Raw genomic sequence first — 19,404 nt, forward strand, 5'->3', positions numbered from 1 at the left:
AGTTCCAGATCTCATTTAGGTATATATATTAGATAACATATATATATAGTTGTAATAATTTTCCAAAAAAACATCAAAATATTATCATATATATATTAGATAACATTTGAAGATTAATCATTAAAAAGAAGAAATAACCTACACTACAATACAAATAATAATTATTAACAAATCTAGAATAATGAGTAGCAACCAACAAATTAAAGGATAACTAAATTTACATTCTCAAACCCAATTAACTCTTTTAAGTAACTAATATTATAGTATTATTAGAAAAATACAACTCTTTATTTTTTTTTTTGGTAATTAAGTACTACATTTATAAATCTGAATGAACATTACAACATGTCATAAACTATTATATAATATATATCAAGCTAGCTGCATATTGATGATATGAACATATAGGTTGCAGAATCTCCAAAAAGACAAGCTAAGTAAAATTAAATTAAGAATTAAAGGGAAAAAAAAAAGAAAGTGGAAGATAGAAGAGAAGAACAATAGATATAATATATATAGTGATTCGGACCAGGAGTGCTTAATTCCCCCATGGATATGGAATTTTGATGAGGCCTTCAATTCCATTTTCATGATTTGTTGTTGATGTTTGCCACAAATTAATTAAGGAGCCTTCAACTCTAAACCCATATTAATAATATAATAATTTAATATGGATCTAGCTATAGGCTTCAACTTCTTCTTCTTCTTCCTCTCTATCTTACTGAAGTTGTGAAGATAATAAACATGTGAAGTTGTGAAGAAAAATCATGATGTTGAAAGGGCATGTTGAACACACTATTATTCTTGATGAGCTTCAACATCTCTTGAGAGAGAGAGAGAGAGAGAGAGAGAATAACCCTAGATGTAAATGTGTTTGATGGGGATCGCATATATATATATAGAGAGACAAATTTTGATTTGTGTGACATATAGTAATTATATACTATATATATAATATAAACACTATTTTATTACCACTCAAAAGAGTAATGTTACTATATATGCATGTATGCATGTCCTTCATCAATTCAAAGATCCTTGTAAAATTTAATTTTAATAAATATGTATTGATATATAGTAGAATGCATATATGTACATAGTTTTATATTTTTTGTAACAAAAAAATATACATATAGTTTTATATTTATTTTATGAAACATTTCATAATAATAAATAATAATTATGTCAAACACTTTTAGATCCTTAATTAGTTATTAGATTGTTACTAATTAATGATGGGATATAGGGCCTATAATCACAAAGATTTAGAAGTATAAATAAACAATAAGTATATTAGAAGGAACAAGAGAAAAGGGTACTGAAATATTGTGTTGCAAGCATTGGGGAGAGAGAGAGTTACATAGTAATCTTATATTCCCGCATGCATTCAATTTTTTCTTTAGTGTACAGTGCTGCCACTGCACGTTTCCACAAGCTAAGGTTCATAAAGGGATATAGTGAATGGTGGTGTTGAAGTTGAATATTCAACAAAATTCATTCTTTTTAATTTTCTTTTTTATTTTTATCCAAATTGCATTAGGAGTTTAGGACATTATTTGGATTCTATTATACTAGCTATTTCGGTTAAACTTAATTGAAATATCATAAAATTTTATTTTCATTTTTGAACATCAATTAAAATCTTTAATGTGTTTGGTATGTGTTTTCGCTTTTTATTTTTGTTTTCAGGATCTTTTATTTTTATACTTTTGTGAAAGTAAAAAAATAATAAAAATAAAAAAATCTTTTTTTATAGAATTTTAAAAGCAGAAAATACTAAAAATATAGACTTGGTAAATTTTGATATATTTATTTTATTCTTGACTCTTTTAGTTTAATGACCAATTTTTTTTTTGGTCTTCAAATATTTAGTATTTTAACTTTTTTTTTTTTGCCAAAGTAAAGAAATTAAAGTGTTGTCTCAAATTCAAAGGCTGTTTGTTATTCCTTGAACGGAATGGAGGGTCTTTGTCTAAGGTGATTCAAGTCTTTGGCTTTTGTTTTTTCCTTTATCTTTTGGTCGCTTGTGTCAAAAAAGTATTGTATTTTTTTGGAATACCCTTTTGGTTATGTATAAGTGCTTGCTATGTAGCATGTGGGGCTTGTTTCAATTTGCATGCTTTTTCATTCAAGACTTATATCTTTTTAGTTTTTATACTTAGTGACCTTTCTTTGTATATTCACCAACCTTGTGTTGTGATTTGTGAATATCATGTCTCCCCACATGTCAATGATCATATTGGTAGCTCTAATTCTCTTCAATTCTTAAATAAATAAATAAAAGAATGGGAAAAGCTAAGCTAAGTTCTTTCACATGTTGAGAGGGATTGTAAGTTATATTATCAATCACAATAACATTTTATATACAATTCTGTAGTTGAATACACAACGATATAACATGTATTTTATACAAATAATTAATTAAATTTAGTAATTTTTTATTATGATTTTATTGGTTGCTCGTTGCTATAAGGTAATTAGAGTTTTAATTATATTTGTTAATTATTTTTTATCATTATAATTTAATTTGGGATTTGTAAGTATAATTAATAAGTTGACTATTTTTAGTGGTTCTTTTCTTACGAAATTGTTGTCTTTATCTATTATGACCTGTTCAAACTACGTTTAATAAGGACAAAGAAGAAGAAGAAAGAGAAAAAGAAAAAGAGTGATTTTTAATAGTGGATACAACTATCTAAAACTCAAATTGAAAATTAAGGTTACAAACCACTTTAGGAATTAAATTGAGTTAAATAAAGATAACAATTATATCATATAGTCGTTATTTATTTACTGTAACTTTTTTCCATACACATTATTACGCTGTTAAAGAATATTTTTTAAAAAATATTTCAAGGACGATCGGAGTCACTTCTGTTAAATTCAAAAATAATATTGGAATTAATATAAATTTAGAGACGATTTTGAGATTCGATTACAAGTTTATGAATCACTTCGAGTATTAACTCTTATAATGTAAAATAATTGATTGCCTTATTATGATCCTAATGACAATGGAATTTTTTTAAAATAATAAATAAATTTAAAAAATATTTATAGAACATGTTAAGTTGGAGTATTATTATATATTACTCGGAAGCGGAATCTCGCTCGATCAAAAATGGATCTTGATCATGTGGCATAATGAGTACTTTGGTCTAATAATAATAAGCATCCATGGCTTAATAACATAAGATGCCATGTTTTAAGATTTGAAAAAGGGCTTCATAGATGTTCTTTAAGTATTCTTGGGATTGATGTTTTAGACTATTAGATAATATTTGATTAAAACTTTACTTTACTTTCACAACTTTACATTAATAACCGTAAGTGAGATGCTTAATTAATTTCATGAAATACTTTTTATTCAAAAAAATAGATTTAATTATTCTATTAATCTTTATAATTTTGTTAAATTTATAATTAGATTTTATTTTTTTATTTTTAATTAAATCTTTACACTACTTGTAATTTTATAATTAGGTTATTCTTAATATAAAAAATATTAGAGTTAACTAAATATTTATTCGCAAATTGAAGGTATTCATAATTAAAAAATTTAAGAAGATTTTTGAAAATATTTATTTTAGAAAAAATATTCTATTAATTTTAACGCTTTTGACATGAAAATAATTTAATTATAAAATTAAAAGTAATGTAAAAGCTTAATTAAAAAGAAAAAAATATACAAACCTAATTAAAAATTTGGTAAAATTATAAAGATCAATAGAATAATTAAACAAAAAAAATATTATTTTATGAATTTAATTTTGATAATGATAATATAAATATATAATTATTGTTTAATCACACACATTCATTTTCTTTATATTATTCACACACTTAATATAAAAAAAAATTATTTTTATTTATATGATATTACGTAATTAAATAGCCTTATAATTTTTAACTTGCATAATAAGAAGTTACTTTTATTTTTTGGAACATTGCATGTTGTAACACTCTTCATGCCATGTTGAAGAATATGTTTTCGTACTAAAAAGCAATGCTAGTAATGTACGTTTCAATACTTTCAGCAGAAACAAGAATCTAAATTTCAAGGCAGTAAAATTTTGGTCTACCAAAAATGTAATTAACACATTTTCAACTACCTATGCATATAAATTTATGAATTAGCTATGATTTAAACATTAAGTTAGTCGAACACTCAATTCATTCATCTGTTTAATAAATATAAACTCTTAAATACAACTAAAATTCACAGCGAATTAGTTCTATTATACGTATAGAAAAGGTGTTTGGCCAACACCTATACCAAATATTTATCCGAATTGATAACCAAATATTGGTCTGAAAATGGGGTTCAAAACCTTAGTAAAGGTGGTGAGTGTAACTTAAAAAAAAAAAATGGGAGTGAATGCTACTAATATGCTAAAATAGAATTATTTGATAACAAAAAAAATTAAATAAAAATATCCAGAATTTATGTTATTTAATATTTATTAATTATTGTAACAATTAATGAATATTAAATAAGATAAATTTTAGTTATTTTTTGATCTCCCTAATATTATCGATACTAAAATTAAAAGTGGGTAACACATAAGAATTCTATTTTTTTTTTCATATATAGACATTGAGACGAAGAGAAAAATTAAAAAGAAATAACATCTTATCTTATACAATAATTATTTATATAAAATATTTTTATATAAAAATAATAATTAAAAATTATTAGATAATTTAATATGTTTGATTAAATTATTTAATATAATATATATTTACATTTTAACTATTATTTTTAAATAAAAATATTTTTGTATGATGAGTAGCGACATGTTATATATATATAATCCCAAAAGTAATAATCATATAAACATACATACACCTTTAATTTATTATTCATGGATAGGAGAAGGAACATGATGACCCATAGAACAGTATATCCTTTTAACTTGTCCCTCATTTTGCTAACCCTGATTCCTTCATAGTAGAGTTGATGTTTTATTCTTTTATTATGAATTATTGCACAACATAGATATACATACATATAGTAGTGCTCAGATAAAGCTAACTCATCTCTCAACTACTATTGCTGGACACATATTTTTACTTACATGACGGTTAAATATATAATTGTTTTTATTTTTATATTTATAATTTAAACTTTTAAGATAAGTAATGTATTATATAAATCAAATTTAAAATAAATCTTATCTAATCTGAGTAGCTATACAAAATATATATAAATTGGGTGGGGTGTGTCTTTTTCAATGGAAACTTGGCGTGAAAGAAAAATCTTATTCTGGCTACTTCAATTCCAAACCGATCAAGACAATATAGCCAATTAGCCATGGGGTCACTAACCAAGTACATAACAAATAATTTGTGTGCTTCACTGCTTCACATTCCGTAAATTACTTCAATGTTTTTAGATATTTAAAAGTACATAAAAAATTTGAATGATTTGTATACTTGCAAGAACATATAATATTTTGTTTTTCAAAGATAATCATAATATATCTCTAAAATATTTATAAGTGAAGGTCATTCCTCACATATAGAGTTAATTTTTAGTGTCAATAATTAAGTCTATTCAATTTTAACATAGTATAAAAACTATGATATAATTTATATATTATATTTATCCTTATTTTTTATTATATTTATGTATTTTATAACTTTTGAAAATCAAAATTTTTTCAAACCGAAGTGATTAGTTGTTGATATTACCTTTTTCTTTTCTTTTCAGCGGGTATTTTTATAGTCAATTTCACGTAAAATTAATAAACAATAATCGTTAAATGGTTTGAATAATTTGATTAAATTTTTATTTAATAACTTTCAGTTATCAATTTTACGTGAATTTAATCGTTTCTGAATTTCCACCTTCTAAACATAGTTGTATTATTATATATGAATAGTCACATCTCTCCCCCATAGAGAAAATACGGTGAAAAAAATAGAATGCAACTGTGCCAAGAAAACAAAATCGAAAAGAGAATAGGCGAGGCTAGCTGTAAAACTAATGATGATGAAAATTCTGCAGATATAAACAAAGATCAAAGTTGAATGTGCGACTAATAATCCTATATATGATATTAAAAAGTTTTAATACCCTTTTTCTATGTTTTTTTGCGCAAAAATGGTATCTATTTTAATAATCATGTGTCTGATTGTATCTAATCTTTAGTCTCTCACAATTTTAATTCAGCATGATCGAACCAAAGATGCACAACCAATAAGAGGGTTGATACAGTGGTAGAGATTACAATTACATTATAACTTTTTACGTGAATTATGTTAGAAAAAGAATAATCTCCTTTCTAAGATAATATGTGGAAGAATTTCTAAAAATTATCAAATAATAATAATATTGTTATTCCTACCCTCTCCACTCACATTCCTCCAAGAACCTACCGACCCTTCTTCTACCTCCCATAATCCTACCAACTTCAGAGCACCATCCATAATCTGTTCATTCATTCCCAACACTTTGAATATGCAGATACGTCTTCGTTGTACATGTCAGCAACAGGTTCTGATATGTCTGTCTTTGTTATGTGCTTATAAAAGATAAAAAATAAACAATAAAAGAAGCGAGTGAAAGATTGTTTTAATGTTTCAGAATATTTATTAATTATTTCTTTTTTTATTTCTAATCTTATGGTTGTGGGGGAAGTTATTACTATAGTTAACTCACTAACTTCTTGATGATAAGAACCACCATGAAAGTTATTGTTCACAGACCTTTGCACAGTCTAAGGAAAGATGTCACAACTATTGGGGCTGGGGGGGAGAATTGCTACTTTATCCAGAGGCACAGAACACAGTTTTACTGTCAGCAATACAGCACACACAATTAAGAATGGATTCAAACTCAATAGAGTTGTCTAGAGAAACTACCATAACAGAGTGATGGTAAAATGGGTATGTTGAATAACTAATATCTCTAAAGTTAATTGCTTCCCTAGTTTTCAGGCTTTAAAATAAATTTTGGTTCTTATGTTGCCTTCAAATGCAAGACTATGAAAAGTAGTACATAACATGAGAAAGAATTTCTCACCCTTTAAAGACTGCACCATCCTCAGTTTCTTCACATCATAGACAGAATCATTTACACAGGCCATGGTGGTACGGTTGAAGTCTCAGGTTTATATATAACATTGTTCCTATGTTTGAGCCTAAAATCTCATCTACGATTTACTATGGTCAATGCATCTTTTCTGCTAGCTTAATTTCAGTGGGATCAACCATTTAGGTCAGCTAGATCCTGATATTGCATATAATAAATAAACATTACTGCTGCGATGACACTTGCCGCATTAACTTGCAGAAGTTGAATTCTTGATTGATATATTTTTTTGTACGGGTGAAAATCTAAGTTGTTTTAGTCAGGAAGCTCAGAACGCTCCCTCTTTGCCGTTTCAATCATTGTACATAAGAACTTGATAGGATTGCAATCGAAAGGATTGGCAAGGGCAGCATGTGCCAAAAATGGAAGCTTTCTCAAGGACCTCCCACTCATTCCCTGTGGACAAACCAATCTAATTAGTTAAGAGTAAAGATCAACCAGAAAAGATTTAAATTCAAGATCCCTTAGGAGTTGGTTCTACCTCACAGGCCTTGGCAGTTTCAAGAAGTTGGTTGCATAGTTGCATGGATGCAGTAACCTCATGAAAATCCGGTGCACTCGACCTATCCTTTGCACTGGCATAACTTGGAAGTGTGATGTTATCACAACCCTAAACAATTTAGCATGGTTAGCCATAGACAGATATCCATAGACAGATATGCCACAATGCCCAAACCAGAATAAAGATCACAACATTAATGCCTTTCATTCGTTCCAGAAAAGTTTCTTGGATATGACTGAGAATTTTCTGCACCTGTAAACTAGTTAAGATCCCCGTACGCATCAATTCCTGCAAGCAAGACCTTAATATTTCATATCGAGCTTGAAGTGTCGGGGGACCAATATATGCTTTAATATCAGCTCGGTCGACAAAAGCAATATCTGAAATAAAATAGATAAATCAGTGATACAAAATATGAGAAGGGGAAATTATGTGTCTCTAATGGAAATTTATTGAGTGTATCCTATGGAACTATTTTAGCAACAGAATTGGAATGATGTCCACAAAAAGGTTTTTGCGATGGTGTTTTGTGATGTTAATTTGGTATGGTGCCTCAATAATTCTGCCAATAGAAGTTCAAGCTTATTTCATACAAGTACTACTACTTATTTCCTAAAAAAATTGCTTCCATCATCCACTATGCATTCATGATAAAACGAAGTCAGTAAATTCCCAAATTAGCAAGCTACAACTTCACTTGATTCTTTTGTATAGTATACCGACATATTATGACAAGATAAACAGATCCGACCTTTCTCATTTATGGGAGATAGTTTACATAGCTTACTAGGAGAAAATATTGAAGAAATGGAAATTTGATTTAGGCTTACCAATAGCAGCAGTTATGTTGGATGTGGTTAGGATTATCACATTTGGAGACGATTTTAACTTGTCAATCTGAGTTAGTAATGCATTTACAACCTGAAATATTCATATTGAAGGATTAGTAACACATTACGCAAATACCCAAGAAAATCCAATATCTCTCAGTTGCATTTTTTTAGATGATATTTAACATTCTCACACACTATAAAAAAAAAAAAAGAAAGAAAGAAAGGAATAGTGGGGAGGAAGAGGGGTATTCCTGCAGGAAGGACCAGAGAGATTGGTATACCCGAATAGAATCTGAAGGTTCTGAACCGGATATAGCAGCTTTCCTGGCCGCAGCAAGGCTTTCGACTTCATCTGCATGACCACACACTTAAACCAATGCGGATATATGACAAGCATACAGCATTAAGTTAAATTTTGTTCTGCCTCACCAATCAAAACAAATACTAGATTGCTTTCTTCCTCTACCATTTCTTGAATCTTTTGGAAAAGTTTCGCAACCTAAACAACAAGGAAACACAATTGTGCATTCAGTGAAACAATACAACGTAATTACAGTTCATCTATTAATAACCTCTGAAGTGATAACAAATTGGAAATTCATCAACTACGAAGCATTGGTACTTCTAATAACTGTTGTACATGCATACCAGCTTGCCACTTTCAGAAAACCATTTACTGAATAAAGAATGTGCATTCACTTCAATAAGCTGGCACTGTGGGAATCTGAGTACAACAATAAACTGGTGAGTTTTTGTTCATTGACACTTGTCTCATTGGAAAAATGTTGTATTAAAATTTTAACAGTGTCAATGCACCTTGAATTGAATCGAATCGATAATTTCTGAGCTAATGCTTTACATAACGAAGTCTTTCCAGTCCCAGGGGGTCCATGTAGAAGAATTATACTGTAAATATCCAAAAGAATCCAAAAATGTCAAGATATATTCATGATTCAGTCATCTCAAAAAAAAAAACTTATATATCAACTTCATAGTTTCTTTTTCTTCTTTAATTCTATTTTTCTAGATAGAATTTATTATTATTGGTTATGAATCTATCCAATAATTTTACTTGCATTAGTAGAATTAGATTCAAATAAATAAAAGTAAACATGATTAGCTTAAAACACATCCAAAATGATATTATTTGTGCGAGTTCTATGCTATTAGCTTTTAGTTCACAGCAAGTTTTTTGCCTCCTTCCTTTGCCTGTTGAGTCCCCCCTTCTCTTTCAAGGTTTGCAAGAGTTAGCCGTAGTCCCTCAAATAGCAAGCTTTTTTTTTAAAGGAACTCTATCGAATCTTAACAAATTTACTGAGTTGTTTTACAGATGTCCCAAAACCAAAGTATGTATGTTGCAAATTTACATTCAGAATTGAAGACCATACAAACAAACAGGGCATTCCTAAGTAAACAAATATTTTCAGTGCTTACCGATTCCATGAAACAAGGAATGGATCAACACCTTTTTCAGTAAAGAGCAAAGCACTAGCTGCATAACGTAACAACCTTTGCTTTAGACCAGATTCGAATATTAAACTGCAAAAGCAATGATTGGTAGTTCAGGTAAACTGGGTTTAGAACTATGATATTCATATTTCGTCAAAATTACAAAAGATAAAAATAACAACAGTATAGAACTAGTTGAAGAAAATCATAAAATGCTATCAAGTACCAACCTTTCCCACATGCCATCAAATTCTTTTGCAGGAAGAATCCATTCATTGAAGCTGGAACTCTGGCCATCAGAGCTTATATCCTCACATGGTCCTTCCTCGCTAAGCTGACAAATCAAAATTTAGACAATATTATAAGTTGAGCTCTGCTTCAAATGAAAATACATAGGGAATAGATTTTTGGACCAAATAAATAGAAACATGTAAAATTTAAGGGAATATGTGATGTCGATGTAGAACGAAACAAAACATTTGTATAGCTTCCAACTTAGATGATTGAGTGACAAAGTTATGATAATTGGACAAAGTTATGAAACCACTTATTCATTGAATATCTTATTCAACCAACTGATATTAAATGAAATCAAGCTGTTTCACCTGAAAGACATGGACAACTGGCTTGACTTGCCAGAACAAAAGAACATTATCATTGTGCATCCCTTCATCTACAAAGGAAAAAAAGAAAAGTAAGATTTCAGCATCAGAAATCAGAATTGGAGATACAGAAAGAGATCTCTCTCTCAAATCTAAAGGAAATGATAGCTTCAAAAGCACAAGAGGCGAATTTCAATGTTCTAGTCCTTTGAATACAAAAATATTCCAGCATTTTGTCATGCTAAAACACTCAAATCACTGAGAAACCAAGTTTGCTGAATTTCAGAGTGACAACAATACCAAAAACAAAAATAAAATTCACACACGAAGCATCAAAATGATAGCAATCAAACCATTAGCTACGGTTATGAATAGCAAACTATAACTGTTTAATATTTTGAAATTACTTATTTGATACCATTTTTGAAATTGCAATTCAGCATTGGCACCTCGTCGAAAACCTCTCACAAAAACAATCAACAATTTGAGAACTTTCCAATCCAATGCTAGTCGAACAAAATATCAAACAGTTGCTAGGCTAACTATATTTAACATTATCTAAGCTTGCCGTAGCTAATACATTTAAGGTGTTAATGACAAGTTAACAACAATAACAATTACAGTAAATAAATAACTAATTTGATGTCCTAACTCCTAATAACAATAATAAAATAAATAAACAAATCAAGACAAAACAGGGTAGTACCTGTGTCACAAATACAAATTCTGTGGACGTTGTCGGCGAGAAAGGGTTCGTCCATGGGGAGAGGAATGGGGCCATCACAATAGCTCAAACTCCTCTTCTCAAGCATCCTGAAATCGAGAAAAAAGTTGTAATCTTCTCCGAATTAAACTCAAAACAAGAGCAAATTCAAGCTTAAGAAACTCAATTAAAGAAATAATTAGGGGAATTGGGGGAAATGCGTGTGCCTTTCGATAGCGGAACGAACGTCACGGATAGAAGCAGTGCTGGAAGGCTTCAAGCAGACCTCAACTGAAAGACGAAGAAAGAAAATGGTGAGAAAATGGGAAGAAGGAAAAAGCAAGGAGAAGGAATGAGAGGGAAAGTGGAAGAAGTAGGAACCAGGGAGAACGATCTTGTCGTCGGGAACGGGAATCATGGGAGAGGAAGGAACGACGCCGTTTTGATGAGTTTGAAGGTTTTGGTTTGTGGCTGTGGCTGTGACGTCATCTTCTTCTTCCATAGGAACAGTGGGAGAAGTCGCAGCAGCCATTGTTGTGTTGTGTGAAGAATGAGAAGTGAGGTTCATGAAATTGAGAACAAATGTTTCAGGAAATTGGAAATTGAAGCAATGGGCGGGAAAACGAAAACCCTCCCAATAATATATTTTATTAAAGAAAAATATAATAATAAATAAATTTAATTTTGATGCATTTTTAATGTCAAGTAATTTTACACATGTATCTAATTACTTAATATCATATTAGTGAAAATAACTATTTTTTACAATGATTATGTGAATGCTCATTCAAAAGAACGGATGTAATTACACGATTCCGTAAAACGTTATACACCGTCAATGCATCAAAATTAAACTCTAATAAATAATAAAATATGAGTTTAATTTTGATTACACTACAAGAAAAACGTTGAATACCGTCGGATTTAGCGTTATAGAGTAGAGACGACTTTACCGGCAAATACGATAATAAATTCGCCAGATACAAATTTTATCGTCGGATTCTCTTTTGTGACGGTAATAAATAGAGGGAAAAGGTAAAAAATTGGCGCTACGTTTACCGTCAGATTTACAGGGAAATAAATCCAACGGTAACCTGGATTAGTGAGACATTGCATTTTAGTCATACACGAAGATTTATCGGCGGACTTTTCCATCAATAAATCCGATGGTAATCGTGCCCTAAATTTGAACCACAAACTCTCTTCCCCCTCATCTCGAATTGCTCTTTTGCTCTACCCTCTCGTCTCCTACTCTCTCTACACCATCTCATCTCTTCATCCACATTCTCTCTGGCAGCCCCCTCCGATGACCCCTCTCGTCGTTCAGCGATCGTTCTTCGTCCCCCCGACGAAACACCGCTTCTGCCGATGTGCCGCCGAATTGTCGCTTCTCCCTCCATGTAGCACCCCCTTTCCAATTATCATTATTCAAACTCCATTATTTTCTATGTTGATTAGATTAGAATATAGGATGTTAGATAGATTAGTTGTTGATTACGTCCATTAGTTTGAAGTTGTGATTAATAATGTGTTGATTGTTACTGATTTTTGTGATTAAAATGTACATATTGCTGGTTTTTGTAAAAATGGCTTAAAGAGAGAGGGGTTCTACTGGTACTCTCAGTCGTCTCCCTTTATTCCGACTACCCCTATGACGTTATAGGCAATGGGTGCACAGGATCAACCGTTCATCATGATCCCTAACCCCAACTACATGGCTCTTATTGTTGCGCCATCTCTGCAACCAAGAAGTTGTTTGTCTGCTTCATCAGAGTGGACTCCTCCACCATCTCCAGTGCTCAGCAGCGCACTATCTCAACGACCACGCCTCTAGCGATAGACACCGCGGTGCCGGAATCCTCCCGTGGATTCCTGCTATATGCCCCTCCACCACCTCCTATCGCATCGATGACGATTTGACTTGATGGGACTTCGATGTGAGTACTATTTTAAATCTTTTATATGCAAACCATTTTAGTTAGTCAATTTAATTTAGTTACAATTTTATAGTATTAATGGATTTAGCTTGTTAAGATATGTTCAATTTAGTTGGTTTTAACTGCTTATTGTGTTTGATAATTCTTGATTGTTGATGGATGTTGTTGCTTAAGTCATATAATGTCATATAGATGAAACTACTAATCTTAATTAATTGATAATTCTTTATTGTTGATGGATGTTGCTGCTTGATTCTAGATTCTTGTTTGTTGATTGTTGATAAATGTTGTTGTTTAAGTGAATTGTTGATGAATGTAATTTTTGGTGCATTATAGTTATTGATTCATGAAACTGTCGAAATTTCTAAAAAAACCTAAATATAACTGAAGATTATAGATTACTTCGAATAACTTTTTAGTAAACTACTAATATTAAGTTTTTCATTGATAGGTTTGTGCTAAATAACCATGCATGTACACAGGAGTGTACTAATGTCATCAAACTGATGTACGACCACCCATGACTAAGCTACAAGAAGATCTCAGCTGAGACCAGAGAGCGACAGTTTCAGAAGTGGGCGATAAGAACTCAACATATTCAAATCTTAGTGTTAGTTTATACCTTCTATTTTGTTCAATTATGTATTTAGTTTCAATTAACTCGTGCTAAATGTTCTTTCTGCAGGAGAAATTTATATGAGACAAGATTCACGATCTCATGATTAGTAAGATCTTCGACCATCGAATAGCTAGTTTTGGCTCCACCCGGACATTAAGAAGGATCTGTGCGTTCATTGGGAGACTGATAAGGGGTTCAAGCGACGCCATCTCACCAACAGAACTAACAGAGTATTGGCCAGGTCGTTGAAGTAAAGTCAGGTTGGTAAGTAACTTGTTTCATTTTGTTATTAAGTTCATTTAGTCTTAATATAATATCATTATTACTTGACTTAACATGTGGTTTCAAAATATGTAGTCTAAGTTGTTGGATGTGAGGCAACGATAGCGGAGACCTTCAAATATACTCGTATGTCGAGGGAGAACAAGGAGAGATTCGCCAATCAACAAGTCGCAGATCATTACGTGAGTAAACATCATGTGATATACCATTTTTAAATTAACTGCAACCCTAATCATAAAATGTGTTACACAGGAGTCCTGTACACAGAGATTGGAGGCCGCAACCCAACAATCTCAGCGGATTGGAGACGACGGCAACAATGCCACTGCATCATTCGTCAATCCTGATCAGGTTTGGCGCGATGCCGCAGCTGAGCTGTATAAGAATTATGTGTATGGGCTAGGATATTTTTTCGCCGACAACCTCCACACGTCCACATTGAGACATTTATCTGCCTCTGCTACCAGTCGACTCGTCAATCCCGAGGACGGTGTGGATTTGATGGAACAGGTGCTGCTCCACACACGGAGCCTTTACTAATAGGTTCAGTAGCTGCGGGAGTCTGAGGAGAGGTATCAGGCAATCCTCTCACACATGACCGACACAAATGACCTCAGGCTGAACTGGAGGCAGGAGTTGGGGAGGCTTCAGCGGATGGAGCGATACATGATGCCATACGAAGATCATCATATGCGCGCTGGTGACAACGCCGCTAATGGAGGGGCACATACATCACTACTTAGGCCGCTGCCTCAGCAGCAAGACCAGCGGGACGACAACAACTTTCGGTGACTAGGATTTTTTTATACACTGTTTGATTGTATCATACCCTCTATTATTTAACTTTTCATTTTATTTGTATACTTGATAATTTAATATATTTAGCTTCTATTATTTAGAATTTGACTACTAATTGTGCAAAAAATAAATTTAAATAAAAAATTTAGAGTTTGACCACTAATTTCATTAGAAAAATCTAAAAAAAATTAAACATACTATCAGATTTTTTGGAGAAAAAATCCGACGGTAGTAATGCGGAAACAAAACAGTTTCGCACCAAAGTTATATCGAAAAAAATCTGTCAGTAATTGACATCAGATATTCATAGCTTAAAAAACTAATTCCGCTGCAAGTTACTAGTGAACAACAAAATCCGACCATAACCATTTACCGGCGAAGTTTATACCGTTGAATTATATCTGACGGTAAATTTACTACTAGTAGATTATTTTCATTTTTTTACCAATAAATCTGACGATACTCAATATTTTTCTTGTATTATTATTTTTTAAGTAATGTCTTTAAAAATTAATTATTTTTACTATATGACAATATATTTTTGGTTTTCTGAATAAAACTTTTATAGAAAATTAAATTTATAAAATATTTTGCTATATATTTTTTTAATTTAATTTTGATGTAAAGATTTTTATATAATTATTTAATTAAATTTATGTATTTAATTGGTTTTTTAAATAATATTTAAAAATTAATTAATTTTATTATACATTAGCAATACATTTATTATATATTAAAAATTATATTCTTCTTTTATTACTAAAGAAAAATAAATACTAAAACTCAGCACATTTTCAATCAAATTGACCTTTTGAATAAGAAAAAGTATAGGGTACCAACATATTATCTGCCAACTTCTGCCAATTCTTATTTATATTTGTGTTTCATAGAAGTGTGTTCGTAGATGTGTCTAATAATTAATATATTTTAAATACATATATAAAGAGACACATCCAGAAAATATATCTATAAAGACACTTCTATTAAACACAGTTATAAAAAAGACATTTTTATTAGACACATCCATGAACACACTTTCATAAAACACAATTATATAAGAGTTGGCAGAAATTGGCAGATATGCTGTTGGTAACGTAGCGGAACCGTTTGAATAATCATTCTTGTCATGGATTAGTGGTCATGAAAATTTTGTGTATTTAATGCGTATGTTTTGATATAATTATTTAAATTAGGTTTATTATTGACTAACTAATTATTATATGTATATGAGAAAAGTTTAAATTTTAGATATTTATTTAAATAGGCAAATAGATTAACTACTCAATCAAGTCGGTTAAATTTTATTAATAATTGATTCGTGATAAGTTGATGATAACATGATATAAGTATAGCTAAGCAGCAATTTATTTAGTACGAGCACACACTACTGTCTTAGCAAAATAACAGCATGAGATTATGATGATAATTACAAGTTAATTAACAAGCTTAAGGCCTGAAGGTCTTCCACTTTTGCAACTCAAATCCCCTCTTTGGAGCAGGGTAGCATTGATCATCAACTTTCTCTATCACATCAACCCTCTCATGAGTCTCGGGGAAGTCGTCGTGGTGGTGGCGGCGGCCGTAGGATCCTTCCACCACGTCGTCTTCCTCGGAGACGGTTTTCTTGAAGGCAAGGTGTGCATTAGGGTATCGAGGAACATCACTTAGGATGCTTGGGCTCCTTCGGACATTGGTAATGTGAGTGTGGTAGTCCATTGATCTATACATTTTTTTAGGGTATGATCACAAAATTTATTATTTCAAGGACTACTAATAAGGCACAAGCACAAGACACAAATTGAGATTGGTATTTGGGGTTTTATATATACATACTATATAGGCTATGATATACGTGTGCTAGCTTTAATTTATTGTTAACATGATGAAATTGATGGAAAATGAATCCAATTCGCTACCTTTGTTAATGTCAATATATGAACGGACAATATTAGTTTCCTACCTCCTCCGAGTTTATATTCCATTTATTTCCACCTTTAAATGTGTTATATTATTATGAGGCATATACCATAATCATTAAATATAAATAGATGGGAATAGCATTGTTCTCCACTATGATTATACGATAAAGAGAAATGCTAGATATATAGCACTATAGCAGTATTTTTTATTAATATTAATAATATTTTGAATCAACACTATATTTTTAATTATTAAATTTAAAATTGTGTATTTAAAATCTATGATTCGTATATATTCTTTGAATGTTACGTATAAAAATATATTTGTTGACTAAATAAATAAATATTACATAAGAATATATTATAAAAGTAGATAAATAAGAGTAAAGATTTATATATGAGAATATAGAAAAATTGTATCTCGATCATATCCTTATAATATAATATTTAGTAACGTATGAGAATAAATTTTCTATAACATAAGAATTAGAATAATAATGTAAATTTATAAACTTTATGTATGTTAAAATCTTCTCATTAGAATCTATTTATAGATGAAATTTTTAAAATAAATAATAGTATGTAAGGTATTATTTATTTACCCACTTATTGATTAGTACACTACAACAAAAACGCCATTTAGCGGCGGTTCCCGGAGCCGTTTAGCGGCAGTTTTGAACCGCCGCAAAATATTTCGTGGCGGTTTTATGAAACGCTGGAAGATAGGGCGCGGCAAAACGGATAGCGGCGGTTTTATTCAACCGCTGGAATAACCGCCGCTAAACATCTATCAATTTTGCGGCGGTTTGCAACCGCCGCTAAATAACAAATAAACGAAAACAACATTTGTTTTGCGGCGGTTCTAAACCGCCGCCAAATTTTAGTATTTCCGTTCATAGTTATTAGAATCGGACCGGACCGTCCGGTGGTCCAACTGACTCAATCGTTAAACCCGCGCTTCCACCATTAGACCCTCAATCGTTAAACCCGCGCTTCCACCATTAGACCCACAACGTGTGGATCACTGTAGAATATCAACTTTGCAAAGCCTTCCACAAACGAAGAAGGTAGGGCTCGAACTTGGAACCTGGAGGAAAGAAAAGCTTTAACAATGTCATGTTACCACCAAGCCAAATGTCTCTTCGATGTATATAGCGCTAATAATTATATATATCATATGAACACATTTAATTGCCACATAGATTTTTGTTGTATACTTTATATATCTGATCATTGTTATTATAGGCACCTTATATATTGGGTAAAATTCACAATTAAATCAAATGGAGGACTAAATTACACAATTCTACCAAATTGAAAAACATTACCAGGATCTCCCAAAAGCATATTCTTATGTAATTCGAATCAGTCTCATTTGAATTAGACAAACAAACACTACTTTGAATTAGTCCTATTCGAATTAGTAGTAATGCTTGTAATTGGAATTTGTCCAATTTGAATTATACTTGCATATAGTCTTATGGTAGTTCGAACCAGGGTGATTCGAATTATGCACGTTAGGTCGTCCCTAGTAATTCGAATGAGTTTGCTTCGAATTAATTTTGGACCATAGTAGATCGAATTAATTTACGTCTATTTATATATGATCCAAGCATATATAAAGAGTACAATAAAGAGTACATCTAATAATATCCATAATAAATTCAATAAAGAGTATATTCAATCATAAATAAAAAAAACAATAATTATAAATATTTTTTATAAATTATTAAAAATAAAATATTTTCTAAAAATATTTATTAAGATTTAGAATTTAGTCTTTAATATTTAAAATTAGTAAAATATATTTGTCAAAAATATTATATTTTGTTGGTCAGTTAGCATTATTGAATCTATTAACCATAATAATATGTAGATAATTGATTGGTTTTTATATAAAAATATTTTTATTCTATTTAGTATTTAATTTTGATAAAACATTATTTTATTTTAAATTTAGTTATTATGAATTCTTATATCTAAGAATACAAGCTAAGATTGTTATTTAAAAAAAATTTAAATTTTTTATTTTAATAAATGCCCAACAAATCATTAAAATAAAAAAATGATAATTTAAAATTATAATTTTTGTAAAATTATAACGTTTTGAATTTTTAATGACTTGTAGAAAATATTTTTAATTATTATTTTTAGAAAATGTTTGATTTTGAATTAGTCCAAAGTATGATTTTATTTTCTTCTTTTACATCTATGTTTGAATGTAAATTTAAATGTCAATAAAGTAAACAAGAAAATCTTATTGGTAAATTTATTCACATGAATTAACATATATAGCTTAGGCCCCAACCTTTAACCGCCGCTATATGTGCCGCAATTTGTCTTTTCGCGGCACATTTACAAAACCGCCGCAAAATAACCGTCGCTATCTTAAGGATTTGTTGTAGTGGTAGAAATATATTATGAAAATTTATGTCCCGTTAATTGATATATTTTGTTATGTATGATAATGCTTTATGATATGACATCCATAATATAATAACTATTTTATAACACCCCTCTTGAATGTCATTAGGGATATGTCTCATTAAAAGTTTAGTAAAATAAAAAATCAATAAAAAATAATGATAAAAAAAAGTATAATATTCTTTGTAATGAAAATTGACTCATTTAAAAACTTCATAAAAAAATTTAATGGGATAAAAA

The 19,404-nt window shown here is 30.4% G+C and overlaps 2 protein-coding genes across 2 annotated transcripts; both read right to left on the reverse strand.

Moving 5' to 3' along the window:
• Window positions 1-7,096: 7,096 nt before the first annotated feature.
• LOC107478916 (pachytene checkpoint protein 2 homolog) lies at window positions 7,097-11,782 on the reverse strand. Its single transcript, XM_016099071.3, has 14 exons — window positions 11,567-11,782; window positions 11,413-11,476; window positions 11,189-11,295; window positions 10,486-10,553; window positions 10,111-10,214; window positions 9,866-9,970; window positions 9,248-9,337; window positions 9,080-9,155; window positions 8,861-8,930; window positions 8,713-8,783; window positions 8,429-8,519; window positions 7,851-7,978; window positions 7,578-7,706; window positions 7,097-7,492 (listed from the first exon to the last, which is right to left on the reverse strand). The coding sequence occupies exons 1-14, from the start codon at window positions 11,751-11,753 to the stop codon at window positions 7,352-7,354; spliced, it is 1,431 nt and encodes a 476-aa protein (XP_015954557.1). The 5' UTR covers window positions 11,754-11,782; the 3' UTR covers window positions 7,097-7,351.
• Window positions 11,783-16,094: 4,312 nt separating this feature from the next.
• On the reverse strand, window positions 16,095-16,629 carry LOC107478917 (uncharacterized). The gene has a single exon (XM_016099072.3). The coding sequence runs from the start codon at window positions 16,547-16,549 to the stop codon at window positions 16,268-16,270; it is 282 nt and encodes a 93-aa protein (XP_015954558.1). The 5' UTR covers window positions 16,550-16,629; the 3' UTR covers window positions 16,095-16,267.
• Between the last annotated feature and the right edge of the window lie 2,775 nt (window positions 16,630-19,404).

The sequence above is a fragment of the Arachis duranensis genome, chromosome 3 (genome assembly GCF_000817695.3).
Source record: "Arachis duranensis cultivar V14167 chromosome 3, aradu.V14167.gnm2.J7QH, whole genome shotgun sequence".
Taxonomy (NCBI): Eukaryota; Viridiplantae; Streptophyta; class Magnoliopsida; order Fabales; family Fabaceae; genus Arachis; species Arachis duranensis.

Coding starts and splice junctions, on each gene's coding strand:
- LOC107478916 (XM_016099071.3), bottom strand. CDS start 11,753: ATGAACCTCACTTCTCATTCTTCACACAACACAACAATGGCTGCTGCG. Junction 11,296..11,412: donor GTTCGTTCCGCTATCGAAAG/GCACACGCATTT, acceptor TCTCGATTTCAG/GATGCTTGAGAAGAGGAGTT. Junction 7,707..7,850: donor GGATCTTAACTAGTTTACAG/GTGCAGAAAATT, acceptor TAAATTGTTTAG/GGTTGTGATAACATCACACT.
- LOC107478917 (XM_016099072.3), bottom strand. CDS start 16,549: ATGTATAGATCAATGGACTACCACACTCACATTACCAATGTCCGAAGG.